The 23018-nt window shown below is 37.9% G+C and overlaps 1 protein-coding gene across 2 annotated transcripts in view; it reads left to right on the plus strand.

Annotated features, from left to right (window-relative positions):
- SUCLG2 (succinate-CoA ligase GDP-forming subunit beta) overlaps window positions 1-23018 on the plus strand; it is a 130860-nt gene that overhangs the window by 57726 nt on the left and 50116 nt on the right. For both annotated transcript variants that reach the window (XM_075432669.1, XM_075432670.1), the window contains 7 exons: window positions 2375-2474; window positions 2602-2692; window positions 8632-8784; window positions 9768-9857; window positions 11697-11793; window positions 17548-17709; window positions 19239-19381. In XM_075432669.1, coding sequence (XP_075288784.1) covers window positions 2375-2474; window positions 2602-2692; window positions 8632-8784; window positions 9768-9857; window positions 11697-11793; window positions 17548-17709; window positions 19239-19381 — 836 coding nt within the window. The remainder of the gene's footprint in view (window positions 1-2374; window positions 2475-2601; window positions 2693-8631; window positions 8785-9767; window positions 9858-11696; window positions 11794-17547; window positions 17710-19238; window positions 19382-23018) is intronic.

Genomic DNA, 23018 nt, shown 5'->3' on the forward strand with positions numbered 1-23018 from the left:
AGAGTTTGCTGCTGCAGATTGGAAAGTGATTTACAGTTTTAATTCATCTTAATAATTTGTGTGCTTAGGAAACACTTGATATCAAACTTTTTGTTGCATTTAAATTTCCTTGTTATCTGCCTTGCAGTAGCATGAATAATAGGGAGCCCAGAACATGAATATATTGGAATGCATGAAGTATTTTCAAGGAGAGTGCTTTTAAAGTTCAGAATGATGCGTGCCAAATGTTAGTGAATGGATAAACAGGTGGAGGGATTTTGCCTTGAGAAGGCTGAAAATCGGGCATCTCTGGCAGTACAGCACTGCCAATGGCTGTATTGAAAATGTGTTTCTGTCTTTATACAGGAAATATTTATTTCATCATATTAATTCTGTCCTAAGTTCCGACGTTTTTCCTAGTTGCTGAGATTTACTATTCTGGAACTTTTGAAATGGCGCTGTGTCAGAGCTGATCTGCACCAAAAATGGCCGCACCTCCAAACTTGTATTTAATGATCTGTAAAATATTTTTGTGTTATACAAGCCTAGAAAGCCTGTGTTTGTTTGAATGAAACTATTCATATCCTCTGTGCCACGTAAACAGTAAATCAGTCAATTTAATGACCAGTTCTCATGTTTTCTTGCATACTTGCACAGAATATTGTGATTCAAGGTGTGACCTGATCCAAACATCACTGAAATCAGAGATTTCGACAGACCAGAGGGAATTGGCTCAATCACAAAAGGATAACAATGTTAGCCTTTTCTAGGCACTGCTTGATGATATGTTAATATTAGGATCTCAGACTTTGCAAAATACCTGGCAGCATTATGAGAAGTGTGCAAAGTGACAGTATTCAGTATTAATAAATACCTGGCAGGTCTTTGTGGTTAAAGAAGCTGCAATGGTCCATGGAGCTACAGAGATCATGAGTGATGTTTTTGTTTGCTTGGTTTTTTTTCTTTTCCCTTTTTCTCCCCTGTTTTACTCCGTAAGTGTGCCAGGATTGCTTCTGCTTGGAACGTAGGTCTTGGTGTAATTACTGTTGTCACTGTGCCGTGCTGAACTTTGTGGTTACTGAGATGCTGGTGCACTCGCATTGCCAAGGATTACAGTGATGCCTCACGAACAGCTGGATGTGTTTTCACAGCTCCTGCCCTTGCGTTGCATGTACTTGCTCTGTGGAGATGGGGATTTCTTCATCTAGGACCACGTTCATAGCTTTGCTTTCATGTGTTCAGGGCAAGGAGTGGAATTTATTTTCACAGAATCACACAGAATCACAGAATGTTTGGGGTTGGAAGGGACCTCTGTGGGTCACCTAGTCCAACCCCCCTGCTGAAGCAGGGTCACCTACAGCAGGCTGCACAGGACCTTGTCCAGGCAGATCTTGAATATCTCCAGAGAAGGAGACTCCACAGCCTCCCTGGGCAGCCTGGGCCAGGGCTCCGTCACCCTCAGAGGGAAGAAGTTCTTCCTCATATTCAGACGGAACTTCCTGTGCTTCAGTTTGTGCCCGTTGCCCCTTGTCCTGTCTCTGGGCACCACTGAAAAGAGTCTGGCCCCGTCCTCCTGACACCCACCCTTGAGATATAAATAAGCATTTATAAGGTGCCCTCTCAGCCTTCTCTTCTTCAGGCTGAACAAGCCCAGCTCCCTCAACCTTTCCTCGTAGCAGGGATGCTCCAGTCCCCTCACCATCCTCGTAGCCCTCCTCTGGACTCTCTCCATTAGCTCCTCATCTTTCTTGAACTCGGGAGCCCAGAACTGGATGCAGCACTGCAGATAGGGCCTCACTAGGGCAGAGGGGAAGGAGAACCTCCCTCGACCTGCTGGCCACACTCCTCTTGATGAATCCCTGGATGCCATTGGCCTTCTTGGCAGCCAGGGCACACTGCTGGCTCATGGCCAACCTGTCATCCCCCGGGATACCCAGGTCCCTCATCGCGGAACTGCTCTGCAGCAGGTCTGCCCCAGGCCTCTACTGGTTTCCTTGATGAGCATTTGTTTGTTGTGTATTCAAGACAAAATATGATCTGATTCCTGATTTAGAAACCATGCCGGAGTGTAAGCCATCAAACTGTGTGCTGGTTATGTGGTTGGCTGTGCAGGCCACGTAGTGTTAATAGCATTGTTTTGGTCTGAATAATGACATGTTTATCCAGCTAATAAGTAGGGTGTATTTATCCTTTAACTGATTTGAACAATTCAAAAGAATTGGTTGCTTTATAAAAATGCTGACTTGACTCTTGTTTTATTGCTCACTGGTTGTGTGAACAACTTCTCATAGTTTTTTTTAAAGAGTCTAACCTGGAAATGCTTTTTAAACTTACACTAACAAGCTGGATAAACAACACACAGTAGAATAGTAATGTTTTTTTTTTTCTTCTACAGAGGCAAATGAAATCGTTCTGAAGGCACAGATTCTGGCTGGAGGGAGAGGAAAAGGTACTTTCAATAGTGGATTGAAAGGAGGAGTTCATCTAACTAAAGAGTAAGTCTTTAATATTGAAAAGCATAAATAAATTGCTTCTGTTGTACTATTTAAGCTGCTTACATTAGCTATGTGACTGTTTCTTTTAATATCTTTCAGTAAACTAACCTTTTTCCTTTGTTTGTAGCCCTAAGATTGTTGAACAGCTTGCTAAACAGATGATTGGGTACAATCTGTCAACAAAGCAAACTCCAAAGGATGGTGTGACAGTTAAAAAGGTGAGATTTTTGCCTCTTGAAAGTTGAGGACTGTGTTCATCTGCAGTTTTGCGTTAATGTACTGGGGTGTATGACAGATTTATTTTTTTTCATTCCTTTTCCGATGCCTGATTGATTGCAGCTAGTTGATGAAAGGAAAAAAAAAGTTGCTTTTTCTTTCTTTGTGTGTATGTATTTTATCTATCAATTTCAGCATACCTAGGTGGAACAATGAATTCACTTTTGCTACCTGTGTTGAAGGGAATCCTTTGTCATAGCTTCATCCTTCATCAAGTACATACTAAATGCTAGCATAACTGTATGTAGCATTAACTTTGCATGCTTACTGACGTTATGCTTAGAGAAGCAAAATATACCTGATTATATGTAGTAATAATAATATTTGTGTTTCATTCATCATCAGCTTTGGGCAGCTGTTATTAAAAATACTGATAGATGACTTTGCATGAGAATGATCACAACTTCAGAAAAAAAAGTAAACAGAGGTAGTGTCTAAAAGTAGATTCTTCCTAACTTGTTGCAGATACAGAGTAAAATGGGGTCACAGTAGTCGTTCAGCTAATACGTGGTAGTTCATTTACCTGTGCTGGTGCATACTGTGAGGTGCCAAGATTCACCTCATGTAAATGTATTGGTCTGTATTGGCCTAAATAAGAGGAGTAGAGAGAGCCCTTCAGTAAGCTTCTCCTTTACCTTGGTAAAATTCTGTAAGTCAGGAAATCCTAGCAATTGTCTGTCTACTATATATATTTTTATCTCTTGCTTTGTTTTACTGAGCAAGGATCTTCATACAGGTATGTAGTCAAGAGCCACACTGTATTTGATGCCAGGAGATAATTTGATATGAGCTGAAAAGAGCTGGAGTTCACTGTTAATATACTGTGAACAGCTTGGTGTATTAGCATAGAAGGAGAACACCTGTCTGGAAAGATACTGTCTAATGAGGGCTGGAGGAAGGTGCTCGAGCCGTTCTTGTCTTTGGGAGCAAGGAGAGGCGATTACCATCAGTCCTCATAGCTGTTGTTAAAAAGAAATACTAGATATTAAAAAGAAGGAACAGCATTACCAGTAAGGCATGTCTGTCAGAGATTGTGATAATAGTAAGGCTATAAAAAAAGGATATACATTTCCATATTAAGGAACTCTGCTTTGAAAAATTTGTGTTGTAAAAGCAGCTTTCTTTTATCAATTCTTTGGGTTTATTCTTTTGCCCTAGTTGACCTACTTTGAATACATCAGTACAGGAAATTTCACTCTTTTGTCTGAGTGCAAGTCTGTTCATTCATTTACATATTCAGTTCTGAAAAAGAAACTTCTCATTTTCTTTGACATTGATAGAAATGAAGGAAAAGTATGGTTGTTGGGGTTTTTTAAAATAGATTGTTCGAAGGATTTATGTTAAGATGGCTTGTACAAAGTATAGAATAGCTATAGAAGATTTAACTTTTAATTGTTTTCCTCCCCATCCACACATTGCTTGTATAAATAAACAATGTTCAGGTGTAAGCAGCTAGGGCATACATGATGTTTACGGTGAAGTTTGCACTGCTGAACTTCAGGTATTTATTCTAGTGGTACAGGAAAGTCTAGCCTTGATAGACTGTGTATTTTTCATTTGCTCTAGAGTTACATGGACACTTTTCAGGACACAGCTTGCAAGTATTTTAATATTGATGCATGATAAACCAGTGTGATGCTTTTCACTGGGAGAAGCTGATCATCTATTGTCATAGACATCCATTCTGATTATAGTTGGCTTTTAAAACCCCTAGGCCAATTAATATCTTCATCACTCACATATGTATCAAGGTAATAGTATGTTCTGTATTTTTAGTGTTGAGATGTTGATTCTTGGTATTTTATGGGAAGAGCATACACCTGTTTGAAATGAATTATTTAACAATTTGGCCAATGGTATGCTAATGATTTCCCTATTGCTTGTTAGATACTGAAGAAAGCATTATTAAAATTATGCATCTAGGTCATCAAAAGACCATCTCCCAGAAAAATTAATGTCTTTTAAAAGCATTTATCTTTTCCAAAGTTAACTCACTCCAGGATCTTCAAAGCAGTTAAAGGAGTGGAGGCTTTCAGGTTTGTAGTATGTCAATGTCAAAACTGAAGTTTTAATCAAGAGGCAAACTACAGTAATACAATTAAAAGTATGAATTTAGCGATGTCTAAGATGTCGTTTAATGCAGTGGGTAGTTAGTGCTCAAAAAATGCCGGACAGACTCTTCAAGCTTGCTGAGAGCAGTGGGAAAATTGAGAATTAATAAGAGGCATTTTTGTTCTCTTTCAAGGCATATGCTTACTCTGTATGTGTATCCAAGAATATGTGTGTGTACGTGTACTTAAGGAAAATTGCAGTTCACGAAGATAAGAGAAGGCATGTTTTTAGATTTGGTGGTTTTTAAACTCTTTGGTGTTCTGGAAGTTTGAGTGAACTCATGTTTTAAAAAATTTGGGTAATAAACATCTTTCAGAAGGAAAATAGTTATTAAGTCACTTTCTGCGAGGCAAACAATGAGCTAGTGTCACGTCAGGGAGTGGAAGTCGTGTACCTTTTACAAGTATTTGTAAGGAAGGAATAAAAGAAATTTCCTACAATTAGAATAATTATGGAGCAGAAAGTGGAGTTTTCAGCTTTCTTTCTCAGCTTGTGCACCTACTACAGAATTTAAAACATGTTTGTGCTTCTTTAGATTGGTGTTTCTTAAATAACAGTCTCCTCAATTCCCTCGTAACTTGGAAGCTATTTTGTGAGTTTACATAAAATCCTCTTATGGCAGCTTGGAATTTGGAGAGCCTGGTTATCTGAGAAGACAGTCTTCTCTTATCATGACAACCTGAGAATTTGCTACCTGTGTTTTCTCTCCAAGCAATAACAGAATTAACACTGTGAATAATTGATTCAGTATAAGAGAGCTGTTATAGTTACCCTCATGCAATTAGATGTGTGGCTTAAACTTTTAGGTAATGGTTTGTTTTTAAGAAGGAAAGCTTGAAGATATCAGGAAGTTTAAAGAAAACCGGTTTTTTTTCCCCAGGACATTTTAAATATAAATCTGGTGTGGTAAACAGATAGTGATGCATCATGTTCTTTATCATAAGCAGAAAAGACAAAATATGAGAAGAGTCTTAAGTCTGTAGATTCAGTCTCACTACTCTTATCTGTTCATTAAAGTGTTTGCATTAGTTTCGTCATGTGAATGATAGGTAGACTTTAATAAATAATATTTAAAGGCCTTGAACACCAGTTTCCCTGGCTTTGCTCTGCATCAAACAGGGAAGGTGGTGAAGTAAAGTAACTGAGTAACTGGTTTTTGTTAGGAGAAATGAGAGACGTTGCACTGTCTGACAATTTTTACTTTGCAGTAAGCTTGCCTACTGCAAAGTAGATAGACTCTCCATAGTTTTGTGAATTGAGGCAGGGGAGTATTTAACAGTGTTGACCTGATTTAATAATGTAGGTTCCTCCTGATGTGCTTGCGAATGTAGTCCTCAAGACTCGTTGAGTGGGCTCCCGTCCTAAGCCTGGCCCTGATCCTGCACGCTCTGGAAACTTTCTGAACAACTCAGACAAGATCCAGTAGGACCAGCTGGTTTTATCTGACCTGTGTCTTAAGCAATTGACTCACATTTTTCACATACATTGATGTGGGACATTTAAGAAGTGAAAACATGCATGCAGGTAAAAAGAGTAATAGTAGCAAATTGAGGATGCTTTCCATAACTTTGCCTGTTAATTTGACAAATCCTGGCAGGTAGCGGAGCTATGTTTCTGAAGTTGGCTTTTAGCATCCCTTTACAGTAGCCTAGAATAGGCAGATCCTTTTAAGTAGTACAATAGTTTTCTACGTTCTTAGTTGTCTCCTTCACCCTAGTTTTCCTTAGTTTGCTTTTGAATAGTTGCTTATTTAAACTAGTCCTTTACATCACCCTATGTTCTATGACTAAAGCAAGGTAAAAGTAAAAGGAAACAAAGTTCCTCTAAAGAAAAATTCTTCCAAGTCAAAAAAAACATAAAGAAATAGCATCTTTCCTTCCATTCTGAGTACAGAGGGCTTTATTTAATTTCTTGTCTCTTACTTTTTTTTCTGTTCTGTTAAGATGTACAGCCTGGAAGAAGGTAAGTACATTCTTTCTTATGTACTCGGGAGTAAAATGTCAAAAAAGCTACTTGGGTGAAAGTGTAGCACATCTTTCTTGTTTATAGTCCTTGAACTATGAAAACCCCAGGAATATTTATTTGGTGGAACACGTCTTGCCAGGTAGGCAGAGTTTTAACACTCTGGGTGTACACATGCCTCTCGGGTCTAAGGAGTTTGAACTGCTGACTAATAGAATGAATTTCACCTTATGTTTCATTCAGAATGATAATCTTCATCTGCCATCATTGTTCAAAACTGTTGCTTTATAAACAGACCATGTTAGAAACACATTGCCACTTAATCTTTTTTTCATTATATTAATCTCAGGGAAGTGATTTTCCTGATTTCTACTACTTCCATTGAAAGATAGTAGCTCTGCTAAGGAAAAATGTAGTTGATTGTCAGAAGGAGAAGCTATAGTGTTAATTAAATTGCAGAGGTGGCTGCTCAACTTCCAGGTTGAAAAGCAAAACCGTAGTGCAGAGCAGAACCTGAGATGACAGCGCCTGTTATGATCGTAAGAAACAATTAGTAATAAGAATATGCAGGGTTTTTTTTGTAAGATGAAGAGTATTTGGGGGAATTTATTATTCTTGCATCAGAACATAGGTTTTTGAGTCCTTTCTGAAGTGAAAAACTAATTAATCTCTGAAATTGCTGTAATAGCTATTGTTAAACTATTGCAAAAATCAACAGTTCAGATGAAGAGTAAAGTATAGTTACTATAATACTGAAATGGAAAGTGCTTTGGCATATTTTTGGGAGGATAGGAAACATTGTAATAAGGGATTTATATGGGCCATTTCCCCCCCAGTTTTAATGTGAGTACTTGTAGATTCAAATCAAGTATGATGTGAATCAATTTTTTTGTTACATGCTGAAGTATCTGTCAGATATTGATATGAAAGGGCTCTGTAGTTTATCATATTAAATAGAAATGAGTACCTCTTTGGAAAAATAAATTTTTATGTTTCTAGAACGTGCCAGTATCTGAAGGTTACACGTCTGCTTGTCTTTCTGTACCGAACGTAAAAAGCTGGGTGGCAGAATTATCTGTATGCCCATTTCCTTAGGAAATATTTAGGCAGGACAGGAATTGAGTGCTGGATTGTAAGTGTAGGATGGCCTTCTGTTAGAACGAGGGAGAGATCTTAAGCCCCAGGCTTTGCTGGTGAGGAACAGTGCTACTGAAACGATGCGTCAGAACGCCAATGTACCCTCTCATACCTCTGTGTGATGGGCAAGGCTGTAGTGCCTTGTGGCTCAAGTGTTTTCTGGGAGCAGCATGTTAAAGTGCTTGTTGGGAATAAAATGGTAATACAGACAAAGCAGCAGCCCTGATTCTGTTCTTGGAAGAAACCCCAACAATTAGATGTTCCTGGCTTACGCTGCTTGTTACATGCCCCAGTGAAAACAGCAGCATCAGGGGAGTCTCTTATTCAGGGAGAGAGGATTTCTTGGGGAAAAAAATCACAGGGTTGTAGTATCTTGTAAAAGCAATGAAATAAACCTTTCTTTTCAGAATTGCAAGTGTCAGACTGCTGCTTTTTAAGGCAACGCAGAAAACATGAGCCACAGTGTTCTCTGCTTGGTCACAGCAGAGGGAAATACTGTCCCTCATTGGTTCTGTTAATGTTTAATTGCTTGTTACATTGCAAAAGATTTGACGACATTCACTACTCTTGTCACCTCAAGGAAGCTATGTTCAGATTAAGTGTCACCAGCTGGATGGTCCAGTCAGAAGTGTTGCTGTTTTTTTTTTTTCTTCCCTGTATTCATTTCTAGGTGATGGTTGCCGAAGCACTGAATATTTCCAGGGAAACGTACTTCGCGATTTTGATGGACAGAGCCTGCAATGGACCTGTTATGGTTGGCAGTCCACGGGGAGGTGTTGACATAGAAGAAGTTGCAGTTACTAGCCCAGAACTTATCTTTAAGGTATTAAAATAATACTTTAGACTTAACATTTTCCTTGTCAGTTATACGAAATAATACTTTTTTTCCCCCTTTTCTCCTTCCATTTTTTTTGCTTCCATGTATGGAAAGAAGACAATAAGAACGATAAAAATTGTGTCTCACCAAAGAGGGGATCAGACCTTTCATCTAGCAGATAAATGAAGCATGTTAACATCTGATTGTGTTAGTGTTTGTGTCTCCAGCTTGATTTGGAAAAAGAGCTTAAATCTGGCTGTCACAGGATATGTTAGACTTAATATCGGAAATGTTTTACGAGTGAGTTTCACTTTCAGGAAGGCACACAGTTTTTTTCAAAAGTGGGTTGGTGCCAATGTGGTTATTGTTTCTGTGGTTGTTTTTTTTTCAAATTGACAGAGTTGTTAATTATTTCTTTGTACCTGGGTGACTTTTGCATCTGAAATCCAACTGCTGTAATTGCTTTCTTAATGATGACTATGTTTAAGTATTTTTTATGCTACTATGGCATGATAATGAGTAGACAAGTTTTTCATCTGGGAAAATAATTGATACAATCAAGTATAATTATTCATAAATTTGTAAAAATATTTAATGTGCATTTTAAAATTATATGAACTTCACAGTTTTACTGGGCAGTGACACCATTGCCTTGAAAATATTCCAGAAGATGTCATAAAAATTAACAGACTAAATATTCATCAACGCCATCTGTACAGTAATTAAAAGTGAAAACTGGTGTCACATTGTCTTGTCAGCATGCCACCCTGAAGAATTATATATTTTTTGGAAGGACTGTTTCATAGTTGGTGTGGTAATTATAACATACCCTATAGGCAGCTGCTATAGCCTCAGTCTCAGAGAACTTTGGCAAACAGCCATACTTTAATTACTAATTTGCAAATGTATACTAAGTGTTTTCCTTTTGGAGTTATAAATCTGCATTCAGATTGAATACTTAGTTATATTTATGCATGTTATTGTTACAGGAGGAAATAGATATTTTTGAAGGCATAAAGGATCATCAGGCCTTGCAGATGGCAAGAAATTTGGAATTCAAAGGACCTTTGCAGCAGCAGGTAACTTGACTCTACTCCCTTAGTTTTTACTGAAGACGTTTTAGCCCAGCTATACAATAAATGCTTTCCAAATAGACATGAAAGGCCAAGTGTTCATTAGATCAGGACTGTGTTTACATTTTAAATACTAAATTGCACCTATAGAATTGTCATCAGGCTTTAGCAATTTGAGTTGTTCCAAAGTGAAAGTCTCCAGTCTTTGAAGCAATTGGTGACAACATGCTGTCACACCCCATGGGATTCTTTTGATTTCTTTGGAATTCCTTTGGAGCTCAGTGAATTACATGGGTAGTGCTTTTTTGGAAAATTTAGCTGTTAGTATAGGGAGAAGTAAAAGTGTCTCTCTGTGTAACTGAAGCCGCTTTTTTTTTTTTATTTTTTTGATCTTCAACTCAAAACCAGAAGGCTGACAGCTTGTTGTCTTTTCAGTATCTCTTTTCTATATATATATTGGAATTCCATATTGTACACAAATATGCAAGATGTTTTGCCGTTATGAATCATTTTGCAGAGAAGAGAAAGCTTGTTTAAGCTACTTTTTTTCCATAGTATCAAACTGTCATTTTTGTAGAACTCCTTTATTTTTAATTCACTAGTTTTAATTATTTTCTATCCCAACTGTGCAATTAACAAATGCATAATCATTAAGTTGATTAACACACATTTGGAGATTTAGCTGTATATCTAATGAGGAGGAGTGATTATGTAGAGGCTTTCAACCCTTGAAGAGTTCTGGTACTTCATAATTAACAGCAATATATGGACTTTTCAACAATACATTTAAATAATGGTGCAGTGAGTGCATTTCTTTCCTTGTGCTATCAACTCAAAGGAATTTACTGAAGCATAAGGACATAGTTTTTATTCAGATAAATCCTAGTATTTACTTTTACATTCACTGTTTCTAGGTTAGGATTTTATGCTTTGCCTCAAAGAGGCTCGGTACTTGTAGACCTTGAGAAAGGTTGACATTAAGCTGCCTGATCCAAAGAGGTGCTGAAAGAAGGAGAAGCCCTTAATAAAAGTTAAGCGATTCCGGTGATCTTATTAGAAGGGTTCCCAGATATTTTTGGTTTGTGTAATTCAGTTTAGTGATCAATAATGAAGGAACACATTTGAATGGGTCTTTATTAGTGCATTTCTTCATCTGGAAACTTATTTCAGCTAATGGGTTGTCAGTGTGTAGTGAACTAAAGAGATTTTTTTTTAATGCACATTCATGTTGCTGTGTAAGTTGTTCTATAAATGGAAGGCTATAAGAACAAAAGACTTGGAAGTTAGTAGTCAGTCATAATACTTTCAGTCACAGAGAGAGATGGTGAGGAACAATAAGGACAAGCAAGAGTGTCTTGTAAAGAGTAAACAAGCATGCTTCTGACATAATTTGTTCAAGAAAACACTTCAGGCTGACGTAGGAAGGAGAAATGTCTATTTTTTCTAAAGTCACTAATGTGCACATACTGCTTTATGGTTTCTGAATTTAGACTGATTAATGTGAATGCAACTTAGATCTCAGCATACTAGAGAATATGTAATTATGAACTGTTAGGCACTCTTCAAATTAAACTTGTCATAGTAATTGTGCTGTTTATTTTGTAGAAAGCCTTCAGTTCGTGTAGTCTTTAAATGCACCTTCACTAAATGCTATGCAGTATCATAATGTTGCATTATAGCTACGTTAGATACTATATAAATATGATTAAGAAAACAGAACTAAAACCAGTAATTACAGTGTGCAATTTAATACATTAAAATAATCAATAATGGTTTACCTTTGCCTTGAAAGCATTAACGTTTATTTTTCTGTGTGGTAATTGTAAATCGCTTGATCAAATTTAGGCAGCAGATCAAATTAAGAAGCTGTATAATCTTTTCTTGAAAGTTGATGCCACTCAGGTTGAAGTGAATCCCTTTGGTGAAACTCCAGAAGGACAAGGTAAGAAATGGAAGGAAACAAATGAATGCATTATAATTCTTTATTTATGCAAACTATAAATTAAATTGCATAGAAGGCTGTAGCAGCAGCTCTGCATTAATTTCATTGTGTAATGTAATTTAAGCAACATTCATAAATATTCCCATGGCAGATTTTACATTTCAATACCTTTTGTTATTTCATCCAAGTACTGCAAGTATCGGCTTCTACATGGTTTGCTTGGTGAGAAGCAGCAACATTTTCTGCTCTTCTGCTCTTTGTACAAAGTTGTTTTTTCCTTGGTATTGTTTTGTCTTGGATATTTTTATGTTATTATTGCTTTTCTGTTGGTTTTTTTTTTATGTTATTCCTGAGATTGTGTGGCAGGAAACTTTTTGTTTTACATTTGTAAACATACAGCTAAGCTAAAATCATAAGTGCGTGTGTGACTGCAACCGGCTAAAGCACAGGAGAAATTCCAGCTGGAACGGACACTTAGCTATGTCCTTTCGGAAGAAAAAGGGTAATTGGTCTGCTTCCACCATGAATACAAGGCTTAGAAGGCACAGGGTAAATAAAAGGAGCTGGGTTAGCTTTCATGTCATTCTAGTAGTTGGTTTTCCAGCTGAAACCCTTCCTTCCATTTATCATTTTTGTCCAATTAACTTGGACAAAAGAGAAGAGGGACTGCAGAAGCCTGTGGTATGTTGAAATAGAATCAGGCTGATCCAAGTGGGTCGCAGGTACCACCTCGCTCTTTCCTTTGCAGACCAGTTTTACCCTTGCATTCATTCCTAATGCCAATGTTTTATGATGTTCATGCCCCCCCTCTCTTTTTGTTTCGTCTCTTTAATTTTAGTAGATTAAAGTGAGAAGTTGTGGAGTTCACAGGGAGCTGGCTGAGACTTCGATGTGAAAGGCTGCGGTTCACAAGCGCTAGTGACTGTCTAGTAGAGGCCCTACCTAGGGTATCGTTTTTTTGGTTTGAGAGAAGTCTTTGACATTGGGAAGTGCTGGTGGGTGTTTCTTGACCAACATGGGTAAAGAATATTCAGGAAAGACAATTCCTGTTTTTAACCAACTTTGTAAGATAAGCCCACGAATTACAGTGGAAATCAGAAAATGGAAAGAGAAAGCTTTTACCCATTTTAAGACGTTAGGAACGTGGCTCCTTAATTGCAGTTCTGGAAACTTTTGGAAAGAGATCACTGCTATGTCAGTTAAGACCGTGAGGTCCCCATAGGAGTCAGTACTACTTGAAAGAATTAGCTTTTAAAAAATACTTCTTATGTGCCCACAGCTAGTTTGCTTTTCACTAAAAATCCGTATTTTGGGCTCAGTTGGTCAGGAATTCAAAAGCTGAATTGTGGCTAGAAACTATGCAGTCTCTTCCAATTGTCCAAGTCTTAGTTTTCCCTTTTTATTAACAAAACAAATGCAAAAGAATTGGCAGGGAATTGTCCACAGCTTGAAAGGAAAATTTTGATGGAATGCACTCTGAAAAAGCTCTAAAAGATGTAAAACAAATCCTGACCTGCCCCATTTTATTAACGCATCTTATAAAGTGCTGTTCTGTGTTATAAAATGGGATCTGGGACACTTAAATGCTCAACTGTGAAGTGACATCTTAAAAACAAATACCAAAAGGAATATCTTCTCTATTAAAAGATATGAGGATAATTCGGAGACAATGATGATATGTGGGCAGGGTTTTTTTTATGTAATGACCCAATTTCAGGTTGAACTACTATAGAAGATCATATTTATGACCTAAATGTATGCATTCTGCTTTTCAGCCCCCCTTTTTTTTTTTGACCTTTTTCGAATTCCTTCTTGGTTGGGTATTTTGGTGTTCTGGCCACCAGAATCCGTTAGCTCTCTGGGTAGAGTTTACCTCAGGAGAGTGTTTTCCACCAAATGCTTGCACTCTTTTCATCTGAGAACCTTTCGCAGCACTGTGTGCTCAGATTTCCAGCTCATTCCGAGTACCATAATAATGTGCACATTGAATCAATAGTTTCTGCATTGCAAACTTCACTCAGCTTAAATATAAGTAAAATTCTTAGCAACTAACTCTAGCTCCACTGGTTCTTACTAGTTGTTATGCAATTTGTGAAATGTGTACTGGGGGAGAGAGACCAAAAGCCCTGCTGTTGACTGGTGTAGTTCTACACTAGGCTGTATTTTAAATGGAAGTGGACAGTTTGCCTTCAGAACCCAATAGGCTGTTGTTTTTCCCTGCCATTTAAATAGATCCACTGGCTTCATTAAAATCAGTTGGGAATGACATGAGAAGGACATTTTCATTTTGTGGTGCACAGTGGAGTTAAAGCAGAACAATGAAATAGGGCCCTCTAAAATGAACGGTCTGGATGTTTCAAATTCTAGCAGTGTGCAACACATGACACTTAACCGTTTGAGGATGAATGGGAACTTTAAAATAGGTGCAACAAAAACTGCTGAAACTTTCCTGCAGATTATGATGCTTGCTTCAAAATAAATTCATTGGTATGTCTGTCTGCTATGACTGATGTACTTACCAGGTTTATTTTATGGATTCAAGACCACTGGTATTGTAAAAACACAATATCCTTCCTCAGAACTTGTGGAAATAATTTTTTTAGTAGAATAATTGACCAAAATACCTTAACACTACAGGGCAGTATGGAAGGTACTCAGTCCTTATGCGCAGTCAGATGGCAGAAAATGGGACATCTACAGCAATTGCATTGTATCAGACAAAGAAATGAGCTGGAGGTAAGCTCTTTGTGCCAGGACTAGGCTGTTCTGGTGTTCACACTTGCTGGCTCTAAACTAGTTCAGAGGAGTAGCATAGAAGCACTTCACTATTTTTTTATTTTGGCAGAGCAAAGGACAAAATCCCCGATTCAGTACCTGCATCATCTCGGCCATGTAATCCTTCAAGGTAGACCTTTAAGTATGTCTTGGACATTAGTGACTGGAGACTGTAGATGTGTACAGACACCACGAAGGAAGTGAGAAGGGCAGAGACAGTGCCGTCAGGTAACAGAAGAGGAGCATCCTTGAGGTGCTGAGGACATGTTTAGTTGGATACCAACGCAGAGGGGAAACGGGTAGACAAATAGGGGCAAGTGAAGGAGAGGACAGTTGGGAACGAGAGGAAACAAAAGTGGTGATCCTAAAGAACCGTGGCCGTACTAACTTTGCATCCTTGCCCGGAGTACTGCGAGGTGGCACTGTGGAAACAATGGGCTGATTTGGATAAGTTGCCAACTTAGCTTTTCTGGAATTGCTGTGCATATTTAGCGATCAGGGCTTAATTTGAGGGATGATAGGAGTTTTCATGCTGTTTTCTCCGAGGTGTTTCCCCATGTGTTTTGCATCCAGGAAGCTGAGGAGCAGAAACAGAGAGGGTTTCAAGCTGTGAAAGCCATCTTACTAGCAGACATACACAAAAGTCTTCCTGTGCTTATTTCTTTTTTGATGGCAATCTCTCCATCTGAAATGTCTTTAAGTAGAATAAAGATAAAACAAATGGAAGAACATTTGAGTAGCTTAATGTGGTTATTTCTAATGATAAAATAAAAATTTCTGTATGAAGACTATTATTCCTGTCAAAGTAACGGTTAAGATGGATTTATTTCTTGCTGCGTTTTGTGTTTTTCTCTTGTGTGAATTTCCATAAGAAAATACATTGTCCTATGTATTTCCTTTGGTTTAATTTTGTAGCAAATTCTTTGTTAATGCTATTGAGTCAAAAGCCTGTAACTGCCAATTTCTTTGTGGTTTTTTGTTGTTTTGTTTGTTCTCAGTGTAAGTTGTTGAATTGACAGATGACAAAAAATCCTACACTGCTAGCAAAAACAACAGAAATACCCCATGAATATAAGTATTGGAGCTTTCTTTGATATTTGTTTAGAAGAAAATTTCATTTGTAGAATCTGTCATGCATGTAACAATGTGCTTTTGATGGTGAAAATGGTTTGATAAATATTAATAGGTGTTTTTCCTGCTACTTTGTACACCATGGCCTTTGTTAAAGATGAATGTTATGTAGAAATGAGATTCTATTAACGTGACATTGAAGATGTTCATGTCTAAGGCAGAGAGAGCTCTGAAACTGCGTTTTTATTCCAGCTTTGAGTTGTTTTGGCAATTTAAGGAACTAAAAGCTTGAAAAAGAAAAATGGTACAGGTCTTAGTTCATTGCTAAAAAAAAATTAAAGCAACTCTAGTACAGTAGAAGCATATTATGAACTTCAGACATTTCTCCTTTTGGCAGATTCCCACATGATGGTTGACCGGGTAAGATCTAGACTCTTCCAAGAGAGATTTATTATACAAAAACACTCATGAATAGTTTTCTGAAACTGCAGTCACTGAAACTAAATTTGACCGTGTTTAAATTAAATCTGGTATTGGTTACAAATCAAATGTATTTAGAAAAACCACAAAAAAAACCCCAGCAATGTCAGAAATACAAAACAAGAAAACCCAATGCATATCAAGACATACAACTGAGACTCTTCTACTTGTGTAAATGTTTTGTTTGCTGTTTTCTTAGATATTTTCTCCTAAGTTAAGCAATTGTATATTAAAAAAAAGGAGGCATTTTTCCACCAAACAAGATTGTGTGATTCATTATTTTAATTAATGGGTATCTATACCAAAGACTAAAAATTGTCTTTTTAATTGTAATTGGCCTCTAGTTTCAGAGACTTGTACAGTGCTCGTGAGCAGGTGCAGATGTACCATGTTTGTGTTTCAGTGTCAATCTGAATCAAAACACAGCAGAAAGAAAAACTGTCTGATTTTTCTGAATGCAGCATTTAAAGGCACTTAAATCTGACAGGTTTGCATTGGGAAATCAATTATAATTCAGTCAATAATTATAATCTGGATGTAACACAAATCAAATTACTTAAATAGTAAAATGATAAGTATATAGTCTTACATTTACTTAGAAAATTTTAATCTAATGAGGTGTTTGCGTGTGCAAATCCATAGAAATAGTAAGTCGGTAAATAGGTAAATAACACTCCACATGCATGTCTTTTCCTGTTTGTATTTATATGGATGTTATGTCTGCTAGCTAGTCTTTGGTATCTGTTATTTAGTATAGTCAGGTTTAGCTACTTTTTAATTTGTTTTTACAGCTATAGGAGATGTTGACATTGATGAGAAGTGTTGTATTTACTTTTTAAATTTTCTTTATTTAAAAGTTATCTTTTGATCATTTTTAACATACGTTGGCTTCAAGTTCCTTTAATTTAGATCTTTAGGGAAATAATGTGTGTATAGCTAATAACATTCTAAAGTAAAATATAGCGAAGGAAAGCATTTTGTATTGCTCCACTATAGATGAGTACATGTTACCAAACATTGCTTTGGATTGCTAAGCTGTTACCTGCTGTGTCTGTCATAATTTCCAAATACTGAAAGTAGGCTCTTACGAAACTACCGCAGACCACCTGTTCACACCGTAAAAACTGCCGTCATAACTTACGGGAACTTTGTTTGAAGCAAACATAGGGGATCCTCCCTTGACAAAGGCACATGACTGCATAGCGTGGAGACGCTTGCTGTAGCTTTCCTCAGTGTAGGATTTGAGGAGAACTTACCCTGCTCTGCTGTACTCAATGCTAGAGCTTCAACTGATCCTATGTTGGAAGAGGCATCAGGCCCTAAGCCACCCTCTCCCCTCCCTGCTGTAGTAGTTGGTGTAATATTTCAGAAGCTCTGACTAACTGTAATCTCTAAATGCCTGTATGTTGTTTTATATTTTTATTTCAGTTGTTTGTTTTGATGCCAAGATAAACTTTGATGACAATGCAGAATTTAGGCAAAAAGAAATATTTGCCATGGATGACAAGTCTGAAAATGAGCCTATAGAGAATGAAGCTGCCAAATATGACTTAAAGTATATAGGACTGGATGGAAATATTGCTTGCTTTGGTAAGAACAAATAAATCCAAAAGACATTTGAAGACAAATTCATACCTGTTCACTGTATAGATTTGTTTACATTCTGACATTGAATCCACCCTTGACAGTATTTCGGTCTATTTTGCTGAGGTTTTCTGTCCTTCCACAAATTCTTGCAGGAGTGAAACGAGACTTGTGTTGAAACGGTGATGAAGGCTGTCGCAGCAGCAGCCGCCAGGCAGGGAGTGGGTGATGTCGGAGAGAAGACAGGCGAAGGGAGAAGCCTGTGGGGTTTCGGAGTTCTGAATTTTTAAGCTGATGCAATTGGTCTTTCCAGTAATTAAAACAAGAAAAGTTATCAAAATTTGATCATTAATTTTCAAAAATGATACTGTGTTACTAAGAAGGCACTGGAAAAACATGTATGGGAAAACATGATATCATGATATTCCTATTTGCAAATGAATCTTGAACACCATTTCCCTTTAAGGAAAGCTGCTGAAGAAGCTGTTTGGTTGTTCAAAGGAAAATACCAGTTTCGTATTTTCCTGAAGTTTCTCTAGAACAGAAATTACTCTTGTGTTTAGAAGAGATAAGTAAAAAAGTCAGCTATGCTCTAAATAATTTTCATTTTGTGCGAATACTTTTAGCCAGTACAACATTTTATGGAGGGGCTGATTGAATTAGTCGTTTTATCTCAGCTTGGTGAAATTACTGGTTTTAGAAAATGTCCAATGTTTACATTACTTTGATGTGTACTCTAGCCACAAATCTAGAGGATACTGACAATGTGTTGCAGTTGATTCAGTAAGCGACAGTAAGGTTTTAATCTCAGTTTAAAAAAAAAAAAAAAAAGCAAAACCAAAAATCCCCCAAACAATAAATGGCAACACTGCAGTATGTTTTTTTAGTGTTAGATATTGCTGTTGTATCACAAGTGACACAGAAGCCTTACTTTGTGCAGCAGGAGCAACTTACTGGGCACAAATAATTCACATCTACTTTTCCTAGCTTAGAGGCTGCTCGTGCCCGTGGGAATGCTTCTAGACTGGTGCGAACACAAAATAGAAGGCAGTTGTAGGAGCATCTGATATCTGTCCCCAAAAATTAGTTGTCTGTTTTGCAGTAATACAAAGCATCATCCGCTGCTATCGGAATGATGGGAGGGGAGCTTAAGGAGTCAATCTGACCTTCACATCTTGTGATGCAATCACTATTCCCAGAAGTTTTTGTGTCTCTTTTTATATTTCTTGAAGTTAGAAGTTTTTGCATTTCCACAGTTACCATTCCAGTGCTCATACGTGCTTAAGGGAAGGTTCACATCTGAGTCCTAAAATTGATACAGTCATGAAGAAATCTAGATGTTGGTGTGTGTGCACCAGATTTTGAATTATTTGTTGCGTTGAATATCCTTGAGTTAGTTACTAACCTGTTCAGACATAAATATTTAGGTAACATTTTGAGTCATGGTATGTGGTTGTGCTGATACGTTTTAAGCTTTTTCACAAATTTTATATACTTTTATGTGAAATGTAAGCACTTGATGTTTACAATTACAGTCAATGGAGCTGGACTTGCAATGGCAACATGTGATATAATATCCTTGAATGGTGGAAAGCCAGCCAACTTCTTGGATCTGGGTGGAGGTGTGAAAGAAGCACAAGTATATCAAGCATTCAAGCTGCTGACTGCTGATCCAAAGGTAAAAAACCCAGTGTTGGTTCTGCACTGGAAACTTCCCTGTGCAGTAGTGCAGCTGTGTTACAGGACTCTGAATAGTACACGGAAGAATACAGACAAAGGTGTGGATGTCGAGAATGAGGTACTAAAGGGGCAATTCAAGAGGAAAATTATTTCACTGTGAACCACTGGACTGACTTTTGAGTTCCTGATCCACACTCAGGTTTGATCAGTCTTGAGTGGGTGCTTTCTCAAGGCAGTTCAACACAGGAATGCAGATGTGGTAATGCTGGGCATTGCAGTGCTGAACTGTGAACATCTGGCTCCTAAAGTGGAGTCTGTGGGGAGCTTTAGATACTAAAAATATTATTCCTATCAGTATACTGCCAAAGAAGAGTGAGAAGGGAAATGTAAAGTAGTACATGTAAAGTGATATAGAAGGCTGATAATGTAGTCTTTTAAGCTCAAATTTTCTAAAATATCTGATTCTGCACTGCAAGATAGTAGTCTGTGTTAATTAATATTCACAGACTGGAATCATATCCTGGTACATTCTAACACTTCTTGTGCAGTTGGAGGTGCAGTTGCTCTTTTCTTTTTGAACAACAGGAGAAGACATTAGTCTCTGTGTATTGAGTAGAAGTTATTTCTAGAGATGAATGTTAGTATGCTGAGGTCATCTGTCCGCTTTGCAGAGAGAAGCAGGGTATCTACTGAGAGAATATTGATCAGGCGTAGGCGTTGGAGCCGTGCCAGCTGACCATCTCTGCCAACACGGGGTTAAGCTTTTGTGTGTAGCCAGAACTTAAATTGCTGGAGTTTTTTTTACTAATTAAAATCTGTTGAAGGGCTTTGATCATCTTTTCCATCTCGCACACCTAAGCATCCCTGTTGCAAAGTCCCAGTTTCAACACCTTGCTTCTTTATGTGGATCTGGCTTTATCTCCTTTGTCTCTCTTTTCTGTACTTCCCCCCATTTTCCTCCTGTTCATTGTGTCACTGATATTAGCTCCTTCAAATACCACCTTCCTGTGAAAATTGCATCTCTGTAATTTTATACCCTGAGCAGCAGTGACAAAATGTTGTGACTTTTCAAGTAGAGGATAAAGTTTGCAGCAAAAATTTCAAGGCAAAATCAGGAAGAAAATTTACACTACAAAATAAGCGCAGGTCAACTTCATATTGTAAGCTCTTTCCAGTTGTAACTCTCCTTGCATGTTTTTAAGACACGTAGTACCTAGACAGCTGAACTGTACTAGAGAGAGTCATCTGCAATATTTAAAACATTCTTTCTGGACCTTTTTGCACTCCCATAGACTGGGTCATGCTGACGTTTTGTTTGTAGAGGTCTAGGTTTATGTTCTTCCCAAGACCACAGGAAGAGAACTGATTGTCTCCTTCTACTTAGTGATCTTACAAGCTTCAAGTCATTACCCTGCCTGAAAGACGAGAGACCTGGAGAAGTAGAGAAGCAAGATACCTTACCTGGGCCAGAGGGGAGGCAGGATGGGACTGGAGATTCATGGTAGAAAACCTGATAGTTTCCTGCATTGTCTGATGCTAGCAGACACTGCTATGTTTGTCTTTGTTTGTGTGAGTTTTGGCTTTTCTCAAGACATTACATGAAGATTTGTTTGTGCATGTTTGAGTTGTTCTTTAGTGCGTGCTTTGTATGATGATCAAGGTTCGGCTGAGCTGTAATTTAGTCCTGAAACCTGTATTAGTGCTGGAGAAGCAGATGCAGTAAAGTCTTAGATACACAACTCAGCTGATGATTATCACTATGCTAAATAGGTTCTTCTGTCTGCTACAGCACAAACAGCAGGTATTAATTTTGGTGAGGAAACGTACTGAGTTTTAAACAATTTTAAAACAGAAGGGCATTTTAGTAGCTCTCAGCTGTATAACATCTGCATGCCCAGTATTTGACTTGTAAATGTATCCTCCTTTTGTGTATTTTGCTTATACGTTACTACTTAACACTAGTGGCTTACACCAGGGCTAGTTAAGCTACACTGGTTGAAACAGCGGGGAAAAGTAAAAGGTAGCATGGAAAGGACCTGAAACAGCCATTTATGCTTGTGTCTAGGCACAGCTGTAGCTGTGCCATTCCTGGCTTTGACTGGCCAAAATGCAACACAACTCATTCCTCATTAATTTGTTGCCTCCTCTCTTCCTTTTGAATGCCTTTTCCGATCTTTCCTCCGTTCACAGGAAGAATCACAGAGCAGCTCCGTTGCCTTTCCCTTTTGTTCTCTTTATTGCACTACTGGAAGAAGAGGGAGGAGAACTGCTTAGAGTCCCACTGGGCTCTGTTATTTGGTGTGACGCAGGGGAAAGAGGGTGCTCCTGAAAACTGCCTGCTCCAGGGAATATAGTCCATAGCAGATTTGGATGCACATATGTAAGTGACAGCATTGTTAGCCACAGGCATTGTGGGGTTTATTGAGATTTATTGCTGTTGCCCATTTTGAAGTTATTAATATTAGTTCTTTTGAGCCTAGCCCTGCACGTGACCAGTGATACCACAGCTTTTATCCTTGAGAGGCTAGCCAGGTTTCACTGAATCACTTCTGAACTGTTTCTTGCCAGCCCTTTCAATTTGACTGATTTTGCCTTTATTTTATGTCACTGTAACAATCAGCAACACTGTTTCAGTTCCATGTGACATCAGGTGAAAAACTTCTCTTAGTGGTAACTGATTAAGAACATATGTGAGATTAAATTAGGATTAGTGGAGATATGCTGATATCCCAGTACATAATAGGAGACTGTAGCAGCCCTGACAGTTACACCAGCCTAGTATCGAGGCCCTTGTTTTTCGTACTGCTCTGCAGTTGAATATTAATGTAAGTTTGCTAGCTATTAAAAAAATAAACATTAATTGTTTTGTTTCATGCTGTTAACAAAACATAGTATATGCCTGTTGCTTCCTCTCCTCGTACAGCATTCTGTTAGCTTACTAATACACAGTAAGAAAATTGAATTAATCCTCTTGTTTTTCGACTAATAGTAGGCTTTCCATCCCAAGAGTCACGGTGGCTAGTGCAGCATTCACAGTTTGTATCGGGTCAGTCATTTTCCTGCAGCCTTTAACCTGATTCCCACCTTGTTTGAGAAGATAAAAATTTGCTCTTGGGAACTTGAGGGGCAATTAATTGTTGTAAATGTTTCCAAACAACAGTAGGCCTCTGAGGAATGACTAAACACACAAATAGAAGCCTGCAGGGTTGTAATATGGAGAAGCACTGTCTGTTAGTTGTGCTGAAATATGGCACAGACAGTGTTAAGGACACTGCAAGAGAAGAAATCTTTCAGAAGGAAATGTTCAATTGTACTTTGAGATAGATCTCTTTCTGTAGTTGTCTTTAAAATGTCTGTTTTGTATTAAGCAAAAAAAATACAGGTATGCCATGATTTGATATAGTGAAGCTGGGGATATTGTTTTTGAGGAAAATGAAGATCTTGGCTGTTTCGCTGCTGGTTTAATCTGGCTGTTGTCAGTGTCTGTAATTCTTAAAAAAAAAAAAAAAGTGTTTTTTTTTTTGTTGTTGTTGCAAAAGGTTACCCCCAGGCTTTTGGATGGAAGTGCTGTCTCTGGAGTCAGTGACCCTTTTATACTCTGCTGGTCTTGTTTGCAGTCTGCCATATCCAATACT

The sequence above is a fragment of the Opisthocomus hoazin genome, chromosome 11 (assembly GCF_030867145.1).
Source record: "Opisthocomus hoazin isolate bOpiHoa1 chromosome 11, bOpiHoa1.hap1, whole genome shotgun sequence".
Lineage (NCBI taxonomy): Eukaryota > Metazoa > Chordata > Aves > Opisthocomiformes > Opisthocomidae > Opisthocomus > Opisthocomus hoazin.